This window comes from Euleptes europaea, chromosome 4 (assembly GCF_029931775.1).
Source record: "Euleptes europaea isolate rEulEur1 chromosome 4, rEulEur1.hap1, whole genome shotgun sequence".
NCBI lineage: Eukaryota > Metazoa > Chordata > Lepidosauria > Squamata > Sphaerodactylidae > Euleptes > Euleptes europaea.
In genome coordinates, this window is record NC_079315.1 from 5,082,823 (window position 1) to 5,106,279 (window position 23,457).

Genomic DNA, 23,457 nt, shown 5'->3' on the forward strand with positions numbered 1-23,457 from the left:
GATAGGGGCGTAAACGGATGCCTAAAGGGGGAGGGGAAAGGAGAGACAGAGAGAGTGAAAAAGCAGGGGGTGGACGAACCTGTCCAGATCACAGATAATCATGGTAATAAATTCCAGAGGAATAGCTCTGTTGGTCTGTAGCAGGAGGGGGAAAAGCAGGAGTCTAGCAGCCCGGTCAAGTAGGGTTGCCAGGTCCTGCTTTGCCACCGGCGGGAGGTTTTTGGGGCAAAGCCTGAGGAGGGCGGGGTTTGGGGAGGGGCTTCAATGGCATAGAGTCCAATTGCCAAAGCGGCCTTTTTCCCCGGGGGAACTGATCTCTATCGGCTGGAGATCAGTTGTAACAGAGGGAGATCTTCAGCTAGTACCTGGAGGTTGGCAACCCTACTGTCAAGACCAACAGTTTGAGCGGTTCCTCGGTGGGACAGGCTTCCTCGGGAGGGGGTGAGCTCTCCTTCCCTGGAGGTTTTGAAGCAAAGGCTAGATGGCCACCTGTCAGCAATGCTGATTCTGTGACCTTAGGCAGATCATGAGAGGGAGGGCACCTTGGGCATCTTCTGGGCACGGAGTAGGGGTCGCTGGGGGTGTGGGGGGGAAGGTAGTTGTGAAATTCCTGCACTGTGCAGGGGGTTGGACTAGATGACCCTGGTGGTCCCTTCCGACTCTACGATTCTGTTCTTCTTTTCCCCAGCATGTCCTACCACCCTCACCCCCAAAACCGCTGGCAAGGGGCATGCACGCAACCCGGGGCAAAGCCCCCCAGAGGAGGCTGCTCCCACCTCCTGCCCGCCCCCGGGGTGGGGGGGTGTTTGCTCGCTTGGGAAAGGCACCTTGCAGCCCCCACCGCCTCAGATGTTCCTGTGCGACCCGTGGCTCTCCGGCCCGGGAGGCGTCCCTCTTGCAAAGAGCCTGCAGGAAGCGAGACATGCCCGGGCTTTGCAGGCGCCAAGACAGCCCCGCGGGAACACGCGCTTTGCTTTTGCAAAGCAATGCAACCCCCCCTTCCCTTCCCTTCCCTCCCCTCCCGGAAGGGAAGTCACAGGCCACCACCCTTTTGCGATTGGTTGGCGCTGCACCCTGGGCGTGCTCAAGGTGGGGCAGGAACGCAATTCGGACGTGCGTTGGGCGCCACGTGTCCAGGGCTTCCCGGTGCGCAGATGGGGAAAATGCGCCTCTAGAGAGCGGCAAAGCCAAGGCAGCACCTCCCCGGCAGCCGGGCCCCCAAAGCCTCCGCTTCCCTTTCTGCTGCGGGCGTCCCTAGCCCGGTGCAGCCTTGGTTGCTCCCCGGGGCTTCCCTTCCTCTTTGCAGGCTTGGTTTGCATCGTGCCCACGACGCAAGGGAGGGGTCGCCTTGGGTTGGCCCCTCTTCCGGTGCACATTTCCCCCACCCGACTATCCTCTGCACGCCGCAATAAGCCCCCCCCCCTGCAGAGTTTGGAGAATCCGGATGGGGGAAATGTGCATCTGGAGAGCGGCCAAGCCAAGGCTAAACCTCCCCGGCATCAATGGCCAAGAAGAAAAAAGCTTCCGCTTCGCTTTCTGCTGCGGGCGGTTCTGGTGCTGCTCCCTGTGTAATGCCTGAAATCATTATATGCTATGGGAAATGTATTGGAAATGCATGCTTTTATGCTCAGTCCGCATACTCGCGCTTATAAAGATGCTAAGCCCAGGATATAAGGGTTAGCATCTAGCACAATACCAGGTGAGAGCACATGTATGTAATTGACATGCAGCTCTGGGTATAAGGGGTGAAGTATTAATCCTTGGAACAGATGCCCTAATGTGTAATCATTTAAGTTCGCATAAGTCTGGCAGACGCCATGATGAGCTGCCAGAACAAAAGACTACATTGCTTGCCTGGTACGGCCTTTCACCAGTAGAGAAAAACAGTATCTTACCTTCCTCCTTAGGAATGTGGTTTCTAGATCACAAGACCTAGTGCTTGCTTAGAGACAGCTTCGGGCAATAGCTATGCTAATTAGAGTGAAGTAGACAACCAGTGTGCAGTGAATCTACGTAATTGTAACACCCCTGACCCAAAGTTATAAACGTTGTTGTAATCCTTTGTTCGGTGTGTGAATTGTCCTGCGCACTTGGGGCAATTTTCACCCGGTGTGTATATTGGGCCTAATAAACAGACTGCTTTGAACTCTCAACCTCCTACTGTATTATTGGCATTGGGAATTAATACAATAATACAGGCATATCACCTGGGGCTTCCCTTGGGCCATGTACGCATGGGAGGTTTCGCCTGGGGTTTGCCGCTCTCGAGATGCACATTTCCCCCATCCGGATTCTCAAAACTCAAAAATAAGCCCCCCCCCCCTGCAGAATGTTGAGAATCTGGATCAGAAAAAATGTGCACCTAGAGAGCGGCAAATCCCAGGCAAATCTCCCATGCGTAAATCCTCTTTGCAGGCCTGTGTTGCATCATCGCAGATTACAAGGGGGGGGTTCGCCTTGGGTTTGCCGCTCTCTGGGTGCACTGTGCCGGATTTACGTATAAGCTAAACAAGCTATAGCTTAGGGCCCCACTCTCTTCCCCACCCCCCAAAAATGTAAAGAAAACAACAACTGGATGTACATTTCCAAAATATGAGATAAAAAAAACCCAAATAAAATACAACCTACATACAGCAACAGTGTTTTGAGTTGTGCAGGCTCCTATGATGTAAGTAATGGGCCCCGCCTGCTAGCCTGTTCCCTAAAATATCACTGGTTTGCTCATTTCTATATATAGGGTGCCTACATTCTGCAGAACATGTTTTGTTTTGTGCAAATGGCTTTAGATACCGATTAGGTCCGTAAATTACCATATAGCAAATATTCAACACAAAAAACAGCAACAATTTGTTGTTGACAGCTGGACATAGAAAGGGCCCCATTACCTTCAATAGCTCAGGGCCTCAAGGCAAGAATAATTATTGCAAAAAACCTGGAAAGCAGATAAAAAACTGTCGAAGAAAGATTGGAGAGAAAAATTAATAGAGTATATACAGATGGGTAAGCTAACGAATGGACTACATGGAAAGGATATGGAAGAATTTGGGAAGAAATGGAGCTTGGCATTTGTGTATTTCCTTTTCCTTCTATCCCTTAGAAGCTCCTTGATCAATTGATCTTGAGCAGCATACATCTAGTGTTGGAGGGATATAAGGACTGAAACAAATCTTGCCACTGGCAATGTAGCCTTGGGGTCCCTATCGCTTAGTAAAAAAGGCATAGTCACAGAGGCATTGGATTTGTATGTTAAAAGGGGGGAAATATAGTGCAATCGAAGTTCCTCGTAAAAGCGGCATTCCAAAAGGGCATGGGCTAATGAGTCAATAGAGCCAGAAGAGCAAGGGCAGATCCTGTCTGAGTAGGGTATATTCAGAATTCTGCCCTGCATTACCATAGAAGGTAATTCACAGTGGATAGCCATCGTGTTAGTCTGTCTGCAGTAGTAGAAAAGAGCAAGAGTCCAGTAGCACCTTAAAGACTAACAAAAATATTTTCTGGCAGGGTATGAGCTTTCGTGAGCCAGCTGTGGCTCACGAAAGCTCATACCCTGCCAGAAAATATTTTTGTTAGTCTTTAAGGTGCTACTGGACTCTTGCTCTTTTCTATCACCATAGAAGGGTTAGCATTCAATCTAGCCAAGCAAAAAGCTCTACAAAGACGAGGAGTTGTCAGAACAATTTATTTTTAAAGAGGTAGCTGCAAGTGACCAGCTGGCAATGAGAGAGAGCAACATGAGAGAACTCAATACCTCTACAATCTACTTGTCTGAGTTACTGCTGACAGGAGGAACATTATTATCCCAAGAAAACACTTCCTGGCAGCCAGCGATGGAGGGAGACATGATGAAGGATTTTACCAAGAAGCTGCTGGAAATTTTAACAAGAAGCCAATGGATACAATCACTGGGATCTTCTTTTACATTTTCAGAGGCCAGAATTGCAGCTACTATATTGAAAAACGGGGGGTGGGGATTGGGAAATAAAGAAGGACTGGCAGATCCCCTCCCAAAACAAGATAATGGCTAAAATGATGCTTATTTTTGGGGTGTAAGAGAGCCACGGTGGATTTACTTTGATGAATTTCTAATGGGAACATTTGTTTATGTATTGATCTAATCCCTTTATTATAGAATAATAGAATGTTATATAGAGACAATGATGATAATATTATAACTAGGTAGGACTTGAAACTGCTTATAGAAGTAGTATAGATAGCTTAAAGCAAGTCTGTATGAGAGAAAATAAGGATTAGAAATTAATTTGAAATGCAAAAGTGTTAACCAGTAGAATTAGTGACTGAAGAAGATGCGGGGAAGTCACATATAGTAGATAGCATTGAATATTATAGATAACATATTCTCAGTAATAGCAATGAACTTTTTTTGTTACAAGCAGTTACAACTGAATATATTGTTGAGATATGTTTATTTTTGTTGAATTGTAGAAAATAATATAAATAATTAAAAAAAAAAAAGACGAGGAGTTGTCAGATAATATGTATAGGCAGGCAGACCGTGTGGAATTTGTGTATTTAGCTAAATATGCGAAGGTGGATTTTGGAACTGTTGTGAAAAGGTTATAATGTTTGAGTACTGTAATAGGGGAAGTAATGTAGAATTTGGATTTGGGTGATACGCTAACGGAAGCCATGCACTGGGGGTATATAAAGGGGGTTGGAGTGACATGCCTGTATTATTGTATCAATTCCCAATGACAATAACACAGTAGGAGGTTGATAGTTCAAAGCAGTTTGTTTATTAGGCCCAATATACACACCGGGTGAAAATTGCCCAAATGCGCAGGACAATTCACACAAACAGCAAAGGAGTGCAAGCATGGATATAAACCTTGGTAATGGGAAGTACAAAAGACGAAATACATGGCGTCAATACATAGAACCAATAACAGACATTTAAGGATTTGAATACCCTATTAGAGATTTGGCGGCGTTACATACATAGAAATGGTGATCTCATTCTCACTAATGAGCAGTGAAGACCCACATTCCCAGGTGCTTCTCTATTTGATCCTAAATTACTGCAGTTCTTCTTATCTTGGACCCTGGCAGCTGCCAAGGCCAACTAAGAGGGGTCCTAGCTGGTTGTTATCTCTGGAAAACCAGCTTACGCCAGCATACTAAGGCCATCTATGGATTCTTTAATTCGCTTCTAACTAAGGAGCAACAGTGGGCCTCTTATACTCGAGGCCTGTAACCTCTGCAAGTGCTTGGGGTAACTCTACAAGCCACCTCTGATATGCTGAGTGCGGCATGTCCATGAGTGCAGATGTACTTTATGGAGTACAAAGAATATATTTCAAATCAAAGAATACATTTCCAATACATTTCCCATAGCATATAATGATTTCAGGCATTACATATAAAGGGGGTTGGAGGGGGGTGATGGGTTTTTGTTTTGTTTTTTCACAACTATGAAATAATAATTAAAAAATAAATAAATAGCTGAGGGCCTCATCAAACCTCAATCTGGCCCTGTGCACATTTCCGAATCCGAAAAACTCTTCACGGGGGGGGGGGGGTTATGGTTCTGAGAATTTGGATGGGGAAAATGTGCACCCGGAGAGCGGTGCATCCAAGGCGCAACCTGCCGCGCGTAATTGGCTTGAGTCTGAGCTGAGGAGTGGGCCTCTTAGACTTGAGGCCTGTAACCTCTGCAAGCACTTGGTGTAACTCTACAAGCCACCTCTAATATGTTGAGTGCAGCATGTCCATGAGTGCAGATGTACTTTATTGAGTACAAAGAATATATTTCTGAACAAAGAATACATTTCCCATAGCATATAATGAGTTCAGGCATTACAGGAGGGGGGTGATGGGTGTTTATGTTTTGTTTTTTTCACAATTATGAAATAATAATTTATATTAAAAAAAATAGTTTAGGGCCCTGTCCAACCTCCATCCAGCCCTGTGCACATTGCCATGCGTTGGGGGTATATAAAGGGGGTTGGAGGGGGGTGATGGGTGTTTATGTTTTGTTTTTTTTCACCACTATGAAATAATAATGTATTAAAAAAAAAAAGAATAGTTTAGGGCCTTGTCCAACCTCCATGTGGCCCTGGGCACATCGCCATGCACTGGGGGTATATAAAGGGGGCTGGAGGGGGGTGATGGGTGTTGATGTTTTGTTTTTTCACAATTATGAAATAATAATTTATATTAAAAAGAATAGTTTAGGGCCCTGCCCAACTTCAATCCAGCCCTGGGCACATTGCCATGCACTGGGGGTATATAAAGGGGGTTGGAGGGGGGTGATGGGTGTTGATGTTTTGTTTTGTTTCACCACTATGCAATAATAATTTATATTTAAAAAAATAGTTTAGGGCCCCGTCCAACCTCCACCCGGCCCTGGGCACATTGCCATGCACTGGGGGTATATAAAGGGGGCTGGAGGGGGGTGATGGGTGTTGATGTTTTGTTTTGTTTCACAATTATGAAATAATAATTTATATTAAAAAAAAATAGCTTAGGGCCCCGTCCCACCTCCACCCGGGCCTGGGCGCATGTCGGAATGCGCAAACCCCCGACGGTGCTGAGAGCCTGGGCGGGGAGAGCGAGCAGCTGGGCTGGGCCGGCGCCGCCGCTCCTCCTCCTCCTCCTCCCTGCAGTGTGTGCCGGCCGGGCCATGGAGGACGAGGCGTGCTGGGCGCTGCTGGCCGCCGCCGGCCTGCTGCTCGTGTACGTGGCGGCCGGGCGGCGGGTGACGGGCGCGCCGGGGACCCCCTTCCGGCGCCCCCGGCCCGGCCGCGGACCCCGGCCCGCGCCGCCCCCCGCCGACGCGGTGAGTGCCCGCAGCCGCGCCTTCCCGCGCGCGACAGCCCCGCGAGGCAGGCCGGGGGGAGAGCGGGGGAGCCGGCGAGCTTTGCCGGCGGAGGTCGGGGCGGACGGGGTGCGCGCGTCGCCGCCCTGGGCATATGTGCCCGCGGCTCCCTCTGATCCTACCGGTGTTTCTTCATTGCTCTTTCGGTCATTAGTGATGGGCTGTGGAGTTCAGTCCTTAGTGCGCCACTGTTCTGCGTCGTCCGTCTTAAGAGACGTTTCCCACCTTGCTTTGGAGTTGCTCTTCGTAAGATTTCAGTCCACACACAGTTGTGCCTGCCTTTTGGTAGTGTCGAGTCTTTCCAGTGGCGCCTTTCTGTGTTTGGGATCCACGACCCCAGCCGCGATCCAAGCGAGTGCAGCACTCGGGGGTCCAATGGGACGTTTGAAACCATCACAGCCCTTCTCTTGTTTTCTCGTCTCGCAATACCGTCCACCTTTTACTCTTGGTCTCTTCCCGCTCCATATGAAATTGTTTACTGATGGCTTATTGTTTATTGATGGTTTATTGTTTATATGAAATTGTTTATTGATGGTTTATTGTTTATTGATGGTTTATTTTTTATATGAAATTCTTTATTGATGGTTTATTGTTTACATGAAATTCTTTATTGATGGTTTATTGTTTATTGATGGTTTATTGTTTACATGAAATTCTTTATTGATGGTTTATTGTTTACATGAAATTCTTTATTGATGGTTTATTGTTTACATGAAATTCTTTATTGATGGTTTATTGTTCATTGATGGTTTATTTTTTATATGAAATTCTTTATTGTTGGTTTATTGTTTATATGAAATTCTTTATTGATGGTTTATTGTTTATTGATGGTTTATTTTTTTATATGAAATTCTTTATTGATGGTTTATTGTTTACATGAAATTCTTTATTGATAATTTATTGTTTACATGAAATTCTTTATTGATGGTTTATTGTTTACATGAAATTCTTTATTGATGGTTTTGCAAGGTAGACCAGGGGGAGCGTTTTGCATGAAGGAGAAGTTCTGGGGGGGGGGGTCCACTGGAAATGTTGCAGCGGGGGGAAGAGAGACCTTATCACAGCCAGCGTGGTGTAGTGGTTAAGAGCAGGGGTTTATACCATTTCTACTCACAGAACCTTTTTGATTTATGCCACCACGGCTGCACAATTGATATATGCAGCTAAATGGAAGGCAGTCGAGATACCAGACAAGAAAGACTGGATAAAAAAGATGCTGGAATTGACCGAGGTGGCAAAGCGGACAGCTTTGATAAACCAGAATGACAAATGAACCATTTTTGGGGGAATGGGAGGCTTTGAGAAATTACTGTGAAAATCATTTTTTAACAGGACCGTTTGATTTAATCCCTTATTTATACTTTGTATTAACTTTCATATTAGGTATTGAATTAATAATGTTGGACAGGATAAGAACAGGTTAATTAAAATAATATTGGGATTAGCTCCGTTAGCAAAAGTTTATACAATTTATTTTTAGATGGAAGAGGGAGAAGAGGGGGAAGTCATTTTATTGTTAAATTAGAGATATCACTTTTTTATTATTACCATTATATTGTTTTTGTTGATATATTAAATGAAGAAAATAAAAAGAATTATTATATTAAAAAAAAGAGCAGGGGTTTGGAGCCGTGAACTCTGATCTGGAGAACCGGGTTGGTTTCCCCACTCCTCCACATGAGCAGCCTACCCTGATCTGGTGAGCTGGATTTGTTTCCCCACTCCTCCACCTGAAGCCAGCTGGGTGACCTTGGGCTAGTCACAGCTCTCTCAGCCCCACCTACCTCACAGGGCATCTGCTGTGGGGAGGGGAAGAGAAGGTGATTGTCAGCTGGTTTGAGTCTCCCTTAAGTGGTGGAGAAAGTCAGCATATAAAAACCAGCTCTTCTTCCCCTTCCAATGGCTTGTTTAGTTTGGCCTGAGAATTGGGCAAGAGTTTAAAGTTCTGTGATTTGGCCAGAGGGTGGTGAGCTCTTCTGAGCCAGTAGTTTTTTAAAACACAGAATAAAACTGGGGGGCGGGGGATTGACAAAGAATTATATTCACCGTGTAATTAAGAAGTTTTAATTTTGTTTTCATTTTACATTAAAATGCTTGGGGGAACAGGAGATGGACGCTATGGGGGAACAAATCACCAAATCAGCCCCAGTTTTTCTTGTTTGGCTTCGATGAATGGAATTATTCCTAAAAGACATAATAAACACTGAAAGTGATCTGTGAAAATGTTTACATTGGTAAAAACAAACATGTATACAACTTTGAGGATATTATTCCCAGATGAACAGGTGCCATAAACAAGACAACTGCAGCAGCATCCTGCCTGGGTTCCATAGCTCCTAATATAATTATATATAATATCATTATAATAAGTTCTTAAGAACATAAGAAAGGCCCTGCTGGATCAGACCCAGGTCCGTCAAGTCCAGCAGCCTGTTCACACAGTGGCCAACCAGGGGCCTCTAGGAAGCCCACAAACAAGACAGCTGCAGCAGCATTAGCCTAATATAGCGCCTAATATAATAGGCATGCACCTCCGATCCTGGAGGGAACAGGTATGCATCATAAGAACATAAGAAAGGCCCTGCTGGATCAGACTAAGGCCCATCAAGTCCAGCAGTCTGTTCACACAGTGGCCAACCAGGTGCTTTTAGGAAGCCCACAAACAAGACAACCACAGCAGCATTATCCTCCCACAGCACCTAATAAAATAGGCATGCTCCTCTGGTACTGGAGAGAATAGGCATGCATCATGACCAGTATCCATTTTGACTAGTAGCCATGGATAGCCCTCTCCTCCATGAACATGTCCAATCCCCTGTTCAAGCCTTCCGAGTTGGCAGCCATCACCACATCCTGGGGCAGGGAGTTCCACAGTTTAATAAGCAGAAGCCGCTAAGCCCGGAGGAGAGCTAAAGAACCACGCCGACTAGACAACATGCAGAGGCACCCACAGGCTAGTTGACCGGAACTCCTTGGAGTTCAAAATTAGAGGGTGCTTCTACATGACTGACTCTGGGTTCTGGGTTCTGCAGCAGGGATAAGCATGGGAATTTCAGCAAGGTGAGGTGGGCATCATCTGAGCCAGTGTGGGGTAGCTGTTAAAGAGTGTCGGACGAGGATTGGGGAAACCGAGGGTTCGAATTCCCGCTGCCCCAGAAGCTTGCTGGGGGACTTTGTGCCAGTCACGCTCTCTCTCAGCCTGACCTACCTCGAATCATAGAGTTGGAAGGGACCACCAGGGTCATCTAGTCCAACCCCCTGCACAATGCAGGAAATTCCAAACCATCTCCCCCCCCACACCCCCATACTTCATGCCCAGACCATGGCCAAGGCGCCCTCCCTCTCCTGATCTGCGTAAGGTCATAGAATCAGCCTTGCTGACAGGTGGCCATCTAGCCTCTACTTCAAAACCTCCAGGGAAGGAGAGCTCACCACCTCCCGAGGAAGCCTCACAGGATGGTGGTTGTGAGGATAAAATAGAGAACAATATGAGCTGTTTTGGGTCACCGCTGGAGAGAAAGGCGGGGGTGTAAACGAAGTAACTCAAATAAAAGTAAAAAAAAAATCTCTGAGGGATGCTCAGGCTACGCCTTGCCTGCTTCGAACAGAGGCTGGCTGGCTTCGGCCTGCTCCAGCTACAGGGCTCTCTGTGGGCACCTGCCTCCCTCTCTTCTGGGAAACAGGTGAGCAGGTGTTTGCCTGGGGCAGACTGGAGGTGAAACGCTCCTGGGGCTGAGGGGAGCCGTGCCGCTCCCTGGTTTGAAAAGCTGGTTTCTCACCAGCCACCCGCTAAGGGCCAAGCTACTTGTCCCACGCAGATGTGCCAACCAAGTCCCAACGCGCTGCCCGGAGGCCAGGCAGTGAATGAAAGACAACTCCGGGAACTCTGCCCACACCCATGCGAGGGAGAATCCAGGCCAAAGTTTTCCCTCCCACAGAATTGTTGGGCTCGAGTCTGTCAGCATCGTAACCAGCGATGTACATTGTGTTGACACCTGGCCACAGTGTTGGTTTCCTGGCCAGGTGCCACAGTGCGGTGGCGCACAGGTAGGGCAGAAATGCAGGCGAGGTACGTTTGGGGCTAGGGACAGGTGCGCGTGGACGCGGAGGCGCTCAAAGCCGTGAAATGCACAAAGTGCAGTGCGAAAGATACTTAGGGAAAATGGATAACGCCTGAATTTTACAGCTCACTCTCCTTCCTGCATTTTATGGCCCTTTGACTCTGCTGCTTGTACTTTTTTTGGTAACCTCAAATATAACTTTTTGGCAGGTGAGGACCTCTCCACGTATCAGAGGAAGAAGCTTTAGTCCACAAAAATCTTTGCTGGGATTTAAACTATTTCATTTAAAAAAAAAATTCAATTATGTCCTGCATAATTCTCCCCTGTGGGGACCCAAAGTAGTTTGCGTCATTCTTCTCTCTTCCAGTTTATCTTCACGATAACCCTGTGAGGTTGGTTAGGCCGAGAGCATGTGACTGAGACAGAGTGGTGTGGTGGTGAAGGCAGAGTATCCTCAGAGACTGAAAGGTTCTCCCTCTGGGTTTCTGGTCTCCATTATTATTATTTTTGGTCTGGAAGTAGCTAGCAGCTCTGCCTTTCTGTCCCTGTTTACACATTCTTCTCTTCGTTCTCTAGTGGAGTCCCCGGCTCTCTGGTTTCCCACTCCGCCTTTGTGTGTACTTGGCCAACACGGTGAGTATCGAGTGACTAATCTTCACGCCTTTCAGGTCACCTTTTCCTTCGGCCGCATTGCATTCAGGAGAGGGATGGCATGAAGCGGGCACAGCTTCGGGGGTGTTGAGCTCAACTGAACCCTCCCGGCTGGAGCAGTTTTAAGGGTTCAAAAAGGGCACAGTCTCTCAACTGAACAAACATTTGACCGGGTTAAACATTCAAGGCACTTTGAAAAAGAGGCTTGAGGTAAGAGAGAAGGCTGCCCCAATCTCACCAGATCTCGGAAGCTAAGTAGGGTCGGCCCTGATTAGTAATCGGAGGGCAGACCACCAGGGTCGAGAGGCAGAGGCGGGCAACCGCAAACCACCTCTCCTTGTCTCATGCCTTGGAAAACCCATGAGGGGTGTCGGTTTCAACTTGACCACAGCTGGCCTCTCCAGGGAAGTTAGGGCTGCCAGCTCTGGGTTGGGAAATACCTGGAGATTTGGGGGGTGGAGCCTGAGGAGGGAGGGGTTTGGAGAGGGGAGGGGCTTCAATGCCACAGAGTCCAACTGCCAAAGCGGCCGTCTTCTCCAGGTGAACTGATCTCTGTCGCCAGGAGATCAGTTGTCATAACAGGAGATCTCCAGCCACCACCTGGAGGTTGACAAACCTAAGGGATGAATCCAGGCAGAGCTTCCCTTTGCCGTTCAAATAGGTCTGGGTATATTGAAGTTATTGGAGCCTCCGTGGTAGCTGGACTTAGCACATCAATGCTCTGTCTAGCTGGTTAGCGTGCTCCAGGGTTTCCTGAGCATGTCCCTGGCTCACAGGTCTTCCTCCTGCAAATCCTCTTTGTGGAGTCCTTTCCTCAAAAGTGAAAGTTTTGCTCTTTGGACCCCTCGACCCGCTGATCGGGGTGGTGTCTCAGGTTTTGTGAAAGACCTTGCTATAATGCAGGTTTTGGTTGTAGGGTGGAATAGACAGCGGAAGAAAAAATCAAGCCAACCCAAAGCTTGTGCTTTAAAGATTTTTGGGTGTTCCTTTTAGAACTGCCTGAATCTTAGGGTTTCAGCCCTGACTCCTGTCTGTCTGCTCTCTCCTGCAGTAGAAAAGGACCTTATAGACTAACAAAATTTCTGGCAGGGGATGGAGCTTTCCTGAGTCACAACTCACTTCTTCAAATACAGCTAGAATGTGAGTCCATCTACCCTTACGCAGAAGAGTGAATTCAGACACCCAGTGGCAGTAGCATGTAAATGTCAAAATCAAGTAAATGACATTAGCAGGCTTGATTGGATTAGGTGTGGTATGCAGAGGGGTCGTAGGTGTGCAGAAATCTGCATTGGTGTGTGTGTGTGTTAAGTGCCGTCAAGTCGCTTTCGACTCATGGCGACACTATGAATGAAAGTCCTCCAAAATGTCCTATCTTTGACAGCCTTGCTCAGGTCTTGGAAACTGAGGGCTGCGGCTTCCTTTATTGAGTCCGTCCATCTCTTGTTGGGTCTTCCTCTTTTCCTGCTGCCCTCAACTTGTCCTAGCATGATGGTCTTTTCCAGCGACTCTTGTCGTCTCATGATGTGACCAAAATACAATAGCCTCAGTTGAGTCATTTTAGCTTCTAGGGTCAGTTCAGGCTTTATTTGATCTAAAACCCACTGATTTGTTTTTTTGGCAGTCCATGGAATCCGTCACACTCTCCTCCAACACCACATTTCAAAGGAGTCTATTTTCTTCCTATCAGCTTTCTTCACTGTCCAGCTTTCACACCCATACATAGTAACAGGGAACACGATGGCATGAATTAACTTGATCTTGGTGGCCAGTGACACATCCTTACACTTCAAAATCTTTTCTAGCTCCTTCGTGGCTGCCCTTCCCAGTGTCTGCATTGGTAATGAGACATAAATCCCAGGTCTCTATCCATGTGAATGCCTGCCTTGTCTTGAACTTGTATCTTATCTGGTGTAAATTTGACTCATCAGTTGCTCCAGGCTGTCTTGTAAGAACTCTGGAGGGAGCTGCTCAAACTATTTCCTTTCTCTTTTATAGGCTTTTGGGCAGCTTGTTTTGGTGCCCCTCCTGCTGAGGTAGGTCTTTTTTGTTCTGTTTGCTAATGGGCTATGGGTGGGGAGGAAGGGGCGTCTCCTCCCTGGAGGGTTTAACCTCAGAAGAAGACTGTAGGTCTAGACGGAAACTCTCTTGATTTAATTTCAACCCGTTGGTTCTGGTCCGACCTTCCGGGGCAGCAGAAAACTACTCGGCACCATGCCTAGTAACTACCTGGCCCACAGAGCGTTAGGCTGTCTTCGACCAGGGTTAGGGCCTTTTCAGTCCTGGCCCCGGCCTGGTGGAACTCCCTTTCTGATGAGACCAGGGCCCTGCGGGATCTCAACGCTCTCTGCAGGGCTTGCAAGATGGAGCTGTTCCACCACGCCTACTATGGTTGAGGACAGCTATAGCTCTCCGTCATGGCTGACCTCCCTACTCGTTTCCCCCACTTTTACCAACTGACGTGGGGATTTGGCTATCCGCAGACCTTACTGAGGCCCTTATACCGCAACTGAGCGCCAATTGTTATTTGATAAAAGGGCTGTGGCTCAGTGGTAGAGCATCTGCTTGGCATGCAGAGGTTCCCAGGTTCAATCCCAGGCATCTCCAGTTAAAGGGACCAGGCAAGTAGGTGGTGTGAAAGACCCCTGCCTGAGACCCTGGAGAGCCGCTGCTGGTCTGAGCAGACAATACTGACTTTGATGGACCGAGGGTCTGATTCAGTAGAAGGCAGCTTCATGTGTGTTTTTAAGGGGCCCAAAGTTATTGATATATTGTTTTGTTCTGTGATTTTATGCTGATTTATTGTATTTATGGTACTGTTGTGAGCCGCCCTGAGCCAAGGAATGAGGGCGGGGCATAAAACTAAATAAATACCTGACCCCCACAATTGGCTCCGTATTCTGGTTATGAATATTTACAACCCTACTTTCCCATGAAAGACTGTGGGATTCACCTTCTATGTCACTGTGATTGCTGATCTTCTCAAGGTCTGCTTACCCCTTGCTTCCCATTGAGATGATTCGCTATTTTGTGGGGGGTGTCTTGGGGGGGGGCAGCTATAGGGCAAGAAGAAATGGGTAACCTAGGGCCAAAATACACAATAACTTTGGCTGTTACCGCTCTAGGTATTCCCAGCGATGTATCAAGAGTTTGGAAATGTTATAAAAAACATCGCTTTAAAAGGGTTTTTGGATGCCACGGCTAAAAAATGGTTGGAAGACGTCTTCACAGCTAAAGGGGCCAAACAAAGTGTGAACAGTATTTTTTATAACATTTTCAAACTCTTAATACATCGCTGGGAATACCTAGTGCGGTAACAGCCTTTGTTCTTGAGATGAATCTGGTAATAGAAAAGAGGAAGAGTCCAGTAGCACCTTAAAGACTAACAACATTTCTGGCAGGGCAGGAGCTTTCATGAGCCACAGCTCCCTTCTTCAGATACAGCTAGAATGTGATAGGTAGGTAGAAGAACAGATGGACTCACATTCTAGCTGTATCTGAAGAAGTGAGCTGTGGTTCACGAAAGCTCCTATCTGGCCAGAAATAGTGTTAGTCTTTTAAGGTGCTCCTAGACCCTTGCTTTTTTTCTATTGCTAGTGACAGACTAACACGGCTACCCATCGAGATGAGTCTGAAGCTGAAAAAGACTGTCTGATCTTTAATGGCAACCCTACAGCTGGTGCATGAATGCAGAGAAGATGAGGTGGGTTTGGGAAACCCAGAGTCATCTTTGGCTCTATTGCATATTTTGGAGCCAGTGTGGTGTAGTGGTTAAGAGCGCTGGTTTGGAGTGGTGGACTCTGATCTGAAGAACTGGGTTTGATTCCCCACTCCTCCACATGAAGCCAGCTGGGTGGCCTTGGGCTAGTCACAGCTCTCTCAGCACCACCTAACTCACAGGGTGTCTGTTGTGGGGAGGGGAAGGGAAGGTTCTTGTAAGCCAGTTTGAGTATTCTTGAAGTGGTAGAGAAAGTTGGCATATAAAAACCAACTTCTTCTCCTAAAGCATGGGTGGGGAACCTTTTTTCTGCGAAGGGCCATTTGGATATTTATAACATCATCCGCGGGCCATACAAAATTATCAACTTAAAAATTAGCCTGCTATATTTGGTCAAACATTTACCCAAGAGGCACGACAGGAGACGGCTCTGAGTGTCTGCCACATAGAGCGACTTGCTTTTGAACTCCGCCGTTTCTAGCTGGGCCCAAGATATTCAGGCAGGGCAGCATCCTTCTGAACTAGAGATCTGCCAGGACCCATGAAGGGCCAGGCCAAATGATTTTGCGGGCCTTATATGGCCCCCGGGCCTGAGGTTCCCCACCCCTGTCCTAAAGCAATAAGGGAGACTCGGAAGGAAGCGTAAATAAAGTCAGTAAATAAATAAGCTGCTTTGGTTCTTGTAGGTTATCCGGGCTGTGTAACCGTGGTCTTGCTATTTTCTTTCCTGATGTTTCGCCAGCAGCTGTGGCAGGCATCTTCAGAGGAGTAACACTGAAGGGAGATTGGAAAGAGAAACTGCTGAATTACAGTTGATATTCAAACTAAAGTCAATGCATTTACCTGGGCTGAATAAAGACCTTGCATTCATGGCCCATTACCAATGCTGATTTCTCCACACCCATCTCTCCCCTGGACATCACAGACTCTTCTGCATATCACACCTAATCCCATCAAGCCTGCTATTCACATTTACATACTGTTCCTCTACTTAAAGACCGATGGATTCACATTCTAGCTGTATCTGAAGAAGTGAGCTGTGGCTCACGAAAGGTCATACCCTACCAGAAAATATTTTTGTTAGTCTTTAAGGTGCTACTGGACTCTTGCCCTTTTTGACTACTGAAGGACAGTGTCTCTCAGTGTCTAGGACTACAGTCCACAATAGCCATGCGGATTAGCCTTGGATTCCACATGTTAACAGATCACTTCAGGATACAATGGTTCCACATTAACATACCACACCCTCATTAGCACATTATCTTGATACTTACAGGACAATGGTTTGCACATTACCTTTAATACTTTGCAGGACAATGACTCAGCTCAAACCCACCCCCTACTGACTATATATTACATACTATATACTACACACTTGACACTGAGAGACACTGTCCTTCAGTGTTACCACTCTGAAGATGCCTGCCACAGCTGCTGGCGAAACGTCAGGAAAGAAAATACCAAGACCACGGTTACACAGCCCGGATAACCTACTAGAACCAATGAACTCTGACTGTGAAAGCCTTCGACAATAAATAAGCTGCTGTTTAGTGCCAATGGCACATTATAGAGGAGGTCTGTGATTGGATCTCTCGGGTTCTTGCTTCGGCTGTAATGCAGCCGCAAATCTGCTAAATGAGATGGGAACAGCGGCCCTGGGGGAGAGGATTCAGCTCCGTCTTCTATGCCATTGTCCCACTCTTAATGGTCCATCAGCTTGGGTGTTGGTGGTCATTTCAGATTGGGGAAAATAGCACGGAGGGGTTTGGAAAAAACCCTCAACTGCATTCAGAGATTCCCCTCCTTTTCAGAATCAACAACTTTACCATCCTGCGTTACCTGGATATCTCCGAAGACCCCACGTTCGCCCCAGTGGTCGCTGCGGAAGGAAAAACGGACCCTTCGGAGCGGGAAAACCTTTCTGAAATTCTCCAGAGGCTGCTGGAGACAAGGCAAGTAGGAAGTTGGATGGAGACAGGGAGTTTGGGACTGGGGCTGGAAATGTGGAAAGATAAGATTGATAAAATACAGTCGTTGGCCAGCATAACAATAAAAAAAGCAATCACAATAGTACACAATCGTACATTGCAGCAACAATCTCCATATTCTGGTAGCAATATAGCAGAAGTTTGCCACTATATGTGAAATGGTGGGATTCTTGTTTTCAAGGAGAAAATTTACTGTTAAAACACTATCACTTTGTTTCCAGACTGGTTCTCTCTCAGCTCTCACCTTTCCCTTTTCTCTTTGCAGCTCCCATCCTGCCAGCACAACCTTCAATTTCAGAGGGATCCAGGATTATTTGAATTCCTATCGGTAAGCAGAGCGAAACCATCTCTGTTCTAGAGGACCTCTTCTTTTGTGTATGGGTTGGCTCAGGTGCGATGCAAAGGCGTGGTTTCATGAAACTAACCCGGGTTAACTGGTCATCTGACCGCACACCACGGCACCGCCTTGGCCTGAAGTGAAAGGCCAGTGTTCCTCCAGGTATCCCGGAGGGCTTCTGTTCAGGCTTCTGGTTTGTTTCTGGTCTTGTCGTATGTGCCACCCTGCCCTGGATGACCCAGGCTAGCCTGATCTTGTCAGATCTCAGATGCTAAGCAGAGTTGGCCCTGTTTAGTACTTGGATGGGAGACCGCTAAGGAAGTCTAGGGTTGCTACACTGAGGCAGTCAACGGCAAACCACCTCTGACCGTCTCTTGCCTTGAAAACCCCGTGGCAGGGGTGTCGAACTCATAAGAACATAAGAAAGGCCCTGCTGGATCAGACCAAGGTCCACCAAGTCCAGCAGTCTGTTCACACAGTGGCCAACCAGGAGCCTCTAGGAAGCCCACAAACAAGACGACTGCAGCAGCACCATCCTGCCTGTGTTCCACAGCCCCTAATGTAACAGACATGCGCCTCTCATCCTGGACTCAATCATTACGAGGGCCAGATATGTCATAAAAGTCACTTGGTTGGACCAAGTCATGCCCCTCCAGCCCAGATTGAGGGCGGGGCGGGGGCTGCCTTGGCTGGCTTGCAGGCCGGATAAGAGCTCTCAAAGGGCTGGAACCGGCCAGTGGGCCTTATGTTTTACACCCCTGCCCTATGGAGTCACTTAAGTCAACTGCGACTTCACGGCACTATCCACCACTAATATGGGGCTTCAATTCGTGTATCTCAACCAAAAAAATGGTGTGGGGGGGCGTAAATTCAACCTAAAAGTTGAATCAAAACAAAAGGGTTGAGCTAAACAACACTAAAATAATAACAAATATATAAGTTTTAATGCGGTGCACAGTATAATTAAAAACACAGGGCCTATAAGGTAGGCTAACTATTCCCAATAGATAAATACATAGAACACATACGCAGTTGATGCGCATCCATACAATGACCAAACTAGGACCAGATGCGTTTTGGCCTCACATGGGCCTTCCTCAGTGGTCATACATAAAATTATAATATAGTACACATCCTAACAAGAGCCCCATGGCGCAGAGTGGTAAGCTGCAGTACTGCAGTCCAAGCTCTGCTCATGACCTGAGTTCGATCCCAACGGAAGTCGGTTTCAGGTCACAGGCTCAAGGTTGACTCAGCCTTCCATCCTTCTGAGGTCGGTGAAATGAGTACCCAGCTTGCTGGGGTAAAGGGAAGACAACTGGGGAAGGCACTGGCAAACCACCCCGCAAACATAGTCTGCCTTGAAAATGTCGGGATGTGACATCACGCCATGGGTCAGGAATGACCTGGTACTTGCACAGGGGACCTTTATCATTTTACCTACACATCCTAACATATTCAGTCGCATAATACAAGGTGGAAAAATATATAAAAGCCCTTTGGAAAGAGAAAGAAGCCTTCAATTCGTGTATTACAATATCTAACTCTGATGTGTGCAGAGCGTGGATGACTTCAGCAAAGTCCAACGGAGATGGCGGCCACCCCCTTCAGGGCCGGATTTGGCCATGGGGCTCGTGGCCTTGATGACGAGACAGAGAGCAGACAGAAGTATCCCTGCCCTGACTCTTACCTGTCTCCTAGATCCGGGGAGGTAACGCCCCTTCAGGTTGCCAAGAACATTGTTGCTGTCCTGGAGGATGCTGAGAAATCGAGTCCCCAGCTCCGAGCGATCGTTCAGTGGGATCAGGAGGAGATGTTCAAGGTATGCACCTTCCCTTGGAGGAAGTGCCGGCTGTTCACGGTGAAATTTATTTATTTATTTATTTGTTTGTTTGTTTGTTTATTTATTGGACTTACATCCCGCCCTCTGTCCCCGCCTGGAGCCGGGCTTAGGGCATCTAATACCAATTAAAATATCATAAATACGGTAAAAACCTCCAGCATTTCAATATTCAATCAAAACATACAATTCAATACAAATTCAGTTCTGTATTGATTTAAAACCCAACAGTTCTAAGCTAAAAACAGATGACGCTCCATTTCGGCAGCACAGGAAAAGCGGTTGGCCCAGAAAACTAGCCAGGATCCCCTATTTTAAATGGTCTGACAAAATCGTAAAAGGAAATGGGGAAAGGCAGGGAGGCCAGCGCTGATGGAAATTGTTGCTGCCCTCAGCCATAGGCTTGGCGGAACAATTCGGTCTTACAGGCCCTTCGGAACTGTTTGAGGGGAGGGGCCGTGGCTCAGTGGTAGAGCCTCTCTTGGCATGCAGGAGGTCCCAGGTTCAATCCCCAGCATCTCCAGTTAAAGGGACTAGGCAGGTAGGTGATGGGAGCTTCACGTGTAAATTCACGTGTAGGGCCTCGGTCTCCTCAGAGAGCAAGTTCCACCAGGCCGGGCCAGTGCTAAGAAAGGTTGAGGACAGACGGTCATGAACATGATCAGTTTCTCATGAACATGATACAGTCTTTTACAGTGGGAGTTGGTAGGTTCTTGTCCCCTGTGCTGGCGTTCTCTAATGGAGCTGTCTGGCTGAGATAATGTTTGGAATACGAAGAAGGAGGAGTAGGAGTTGGTTTTTATATGCTGACTTTCTTCCCCACTTAAGGGAAAATCAGATCCCCTTCCCCTCCCCACAGCAGACACCTTATGAGGTAGGTGGGGCTGAGAGAGCTTGGAGAGAGCTGTGACTGGCCCAAGGTCACCCAGCTGGCTTCATGTGGAGGAGTGGGGAAACCAACCTGGTTCACCAGATTAGCGTCCTCTGCTCATGTGGAGGAGTGGGGAATCAAACTCTGTTCTCCAGATTAAAGTCTACCGCTCCAGTCCACCGCTCTTAACCACCATACCACGCTAGCTTGTGATACTTCAAAGGGCATTCATTTCTTGAAGCTACAGGTGCTGCTTGTATTATTTTGGAGGGGTTTTAATCTCCCAACATACTTTTTTTTTTAAGTTTTCGGATTTTTCTGAAAACCTGGGACCTTTCTCAGGTTTGTAGAAAGATCCCCCTTCTCTGTCCCTGACTCTGTTGCGTTGATTTTTTTTTTGATCCACGCTCCAGGCTGGGTTCAGAATTGGATGTAATGTTATATTATATGACTGACTTCTGAAATCTCTCCCTGTTCAGATGGCGGAAGCCTCTACCGCTCGCCACAGAAGTAAGCAGCCCCTTTCTCTTCTGGATGGAATCCCTGTGTGTCTGAAGGAGGAGATTAAAGTGGTAAGCTGGCCATAATTAGACAAGGAATAGAGAATAAAACTGCTGCTGTCATATGGCCCTTGTACAAATCTATGGTGAGACCACACTTGGAATACTGTGTACAGTTCTGGTCACCACACCTAAAAAAGGATATTACAGAGCTTTAGAAGGTGCAGAAAAGAGCAACCAAAATGATTAGGGGACTAGAGCAACTGTCCTATGAGGAGCGGTTAAAAAGCTTAGGGCTGTTTAGCTTGGAAAGAAGGCGGCTGAGGGGAGACATGATAGAGGTCTATAAAATTATGCATGGTTTGGAGAGAGTGGACAGGGAGACATTTTTCTCCCTCTCCCATAATACCAGATTGCGGGGTCCTCTGCTGAAGCTGGAGGGTGAGAGATTCAAAACAGATAAAAGGAAGTATTTCTTCACACCACACATAGCTGAATTGTGGAACTCCCTGCCCCAGGAGGTGGTGATGGCTGCCAACTTGGAAGGCTTTAAGAGGGGAGTGGACATGTTCATGGAGGAGAGGGCTATCCATGGCTACTAGTAAAAATGGATACTAGTCACGATGCATACCTATTCTCTCCAGGATCAGAGGAGCAGGCCTATTATCTTTGGCGCTGTGGAAGACAGGCAGGACAATGCTGCTGCAGTCATCTTGTTTGGGGGCTTCCTAGAGGCACCCGGTGTGAATACATTGCTGGGCCTGATGGGCCTGGGTCTGATCCAGCAGGGCTTTTCTTACGTTCTTAAGCGACCTAAGCTAGTTTGTCTAAGCTGCCCCCGGTCTGTGGGGGGGGGGGCATTCACCTGGCCTGTTGCGTTTGAACAGGATTAGCTGGGAAATGTTTGGGATTCGGTCAAGAATCGTAGTTCTCCTTCTAGATACAAATTCTCCCTTGCAAAAAAAACAAACTAGGTGCCATATCACCATCGAAGTGGGACGGAATACCTGGGCACAAAGCCAGAGGTTGAGGACGCCACCGTCACTAGGAAACTGCGGGAAGCCGGCGCCGTTATTATTGGCGTGTCCAACATGCATGAATTGGGGACTGGGACCACAGGCTGCAACCCCAACAGGTAAAGTAGCTTGCGTTCTACAGCCGCCTTCTGGCCAACCAGATGGGCCTCAAGGAAAGAGATCATCGAGTTTCCCTGAAGAAAACTCCGCCACGACTGCTTGTTTTATACAATATGAAGCCATGAGATGTTTGTGGGGGTGGGGTATGTTCTCGGCGACGGTCCTGGCCTGCCCCCCCGCTTGAGTGGAGAGCGCATCCGAGATTGCTCCTGGGAGCCCTCTGGAATACGCAGGGGCCTTTCCGGCGTGGCGTAGTGGTTGAGAACGGTGGTTTGGAGCGGCAGACTCTGATCTGGAGAACCGGGTTTGATTGCCCACTCCTCCACATGAGCGGCGGAGGCTAATCTGGTGAACCGGGCTGGTTTCCCCACTCCTACACACAAAGCCAGCTTGGTGACCTTGGGCCAGTCACAGCTCTCTCAGCCTCACCTACCTCACAGGGTGTCTGTTGTGGGGAGGGGAAGGGTAGGTGATTGTAAGCTGGTTTGAGTCTCCCTTAAGTGGTAGAGAAAGCCGGCATATAAAAACCAACTCCTTTTCCTCCTCTTCCACATTTTCTCTCTTTTCTTTGCCAACTTCCAGATTTCACGGTACACCTAGGAATCCCTACAAGCCCCAGCATTTCACGGGTGGGAGCTCTAGCGGCTCTGCGGCGGCCGTGGCGGCAGGTGAGGTCACAAGGGAGGTGTCAATGGGGGCCGTGGCTCGGTGGTAGAGCATCGGCTTGGCATGCAGAAGGTTCCCAGGTTCAATCCCCGGCATCTCCAGTTAAAAGGACCAGGCAGTAGGTTTTGCAAAAGACCTCTGCCTGAGACCATGGAGAGCTGCTGCCAGTCTGAGTAGATGTTCTGGGCTTCGGTGGGTCAGGGGTCTGATTCAGTATAAGCTTTGTGTGTCCAGCGGAGAAGGCCACTTGGAGAGAGGAGCCAGGGGGTGGAGCGGGGGGGTGGGCAGAAGGAGAGTAGGGCTTCAAAGGGAAGGGATCTGGGGAGGCTTCACCTAATGCTGTTGGAAGCATCTGGGGTGAGATGGTTTCTCTTTAATTTTAAAATATATATAATTTAAAATATTATTTTAAAATATTTAATTTAAATATAAAAATTAATAGTATTATTAGAAATAAATAAAAATTAAAATTAAATAATATTAAAATAAAAATTAAATAATATTAAAATATTTAATTTAAATATAAAAAATTAATTTAAAATATTGGATTTTTATCCTGCCTTTGTCCCCAGCCACAGCCGGGCTCAAGGCAGCTACCACCGTGTCAACATATAGATACAATAAAAACATAAAGACATGAAATCCAATAAATATACATTCAACAATTCTAAAAACAACAATAATTGAACACTAATTTAAAATTCCAGAGATGGCACTCATCTCTAGAGTGTGGAAGAAGGTGAGCAGTGGACTCTCATCTGGTGAACCGGGTTCTATTCCCCACTCCACATGAGCGGCGGACTCTAATCCAGTGAACCGGGTTCGATTTCCTACTCCTCCACATGAGCGGTGGAGGC

General features: G+C 47.4%; 1 protein-coding gene across 1 annotated transcript in view; it reads left to right on the top strand.

The window, feature by feature from the left end:
- The first annotated feature begins 6,526 nt into the window (after positions 1–6,526).
- Positions 6,527–23,457, top strand: part of LOC130476399 (uncharacterized) — a 33,006-nt gene continuing 16,075 nt past the window's right edge. Inside the window, exons 1-10 of the mRNA XM_056848335.1 lie at positions 6,527–7,081; positions 10,444–10,518; positions 11,473–11,529; positions 13,543–13,580; positions 17,074–17,214; positions 17,516–17,578; positions 19,289–19,409; positions 20,778–20,870; positions 21,773–21,933; positions 22,517–22,602. Coding sequence (XP_056704313.1) covers positions 6,527–7,081; positions 10,444–10,518; positions 11,473–11,529; positions 13,543–13,580; positions 17,074–17,214; positions 17,516–17,578; positions 19,289–19,409; positions 20,778–20,870; positions 21,773–21,933; positions 22,517–22,602 — 1,390 coding nt within the window. The remainder of the gene's footprint in view (positions 7,082–10,443; positions 10,519–11,472; positions 11,530–13,542; positions 13,581–17,073; positions 17,215–17,515; positions 17,579–19,288; positions 19,410–20,777; positions 20,871–21,772; positions 21,934–22,516; positions 22,603–23,457) is intronic.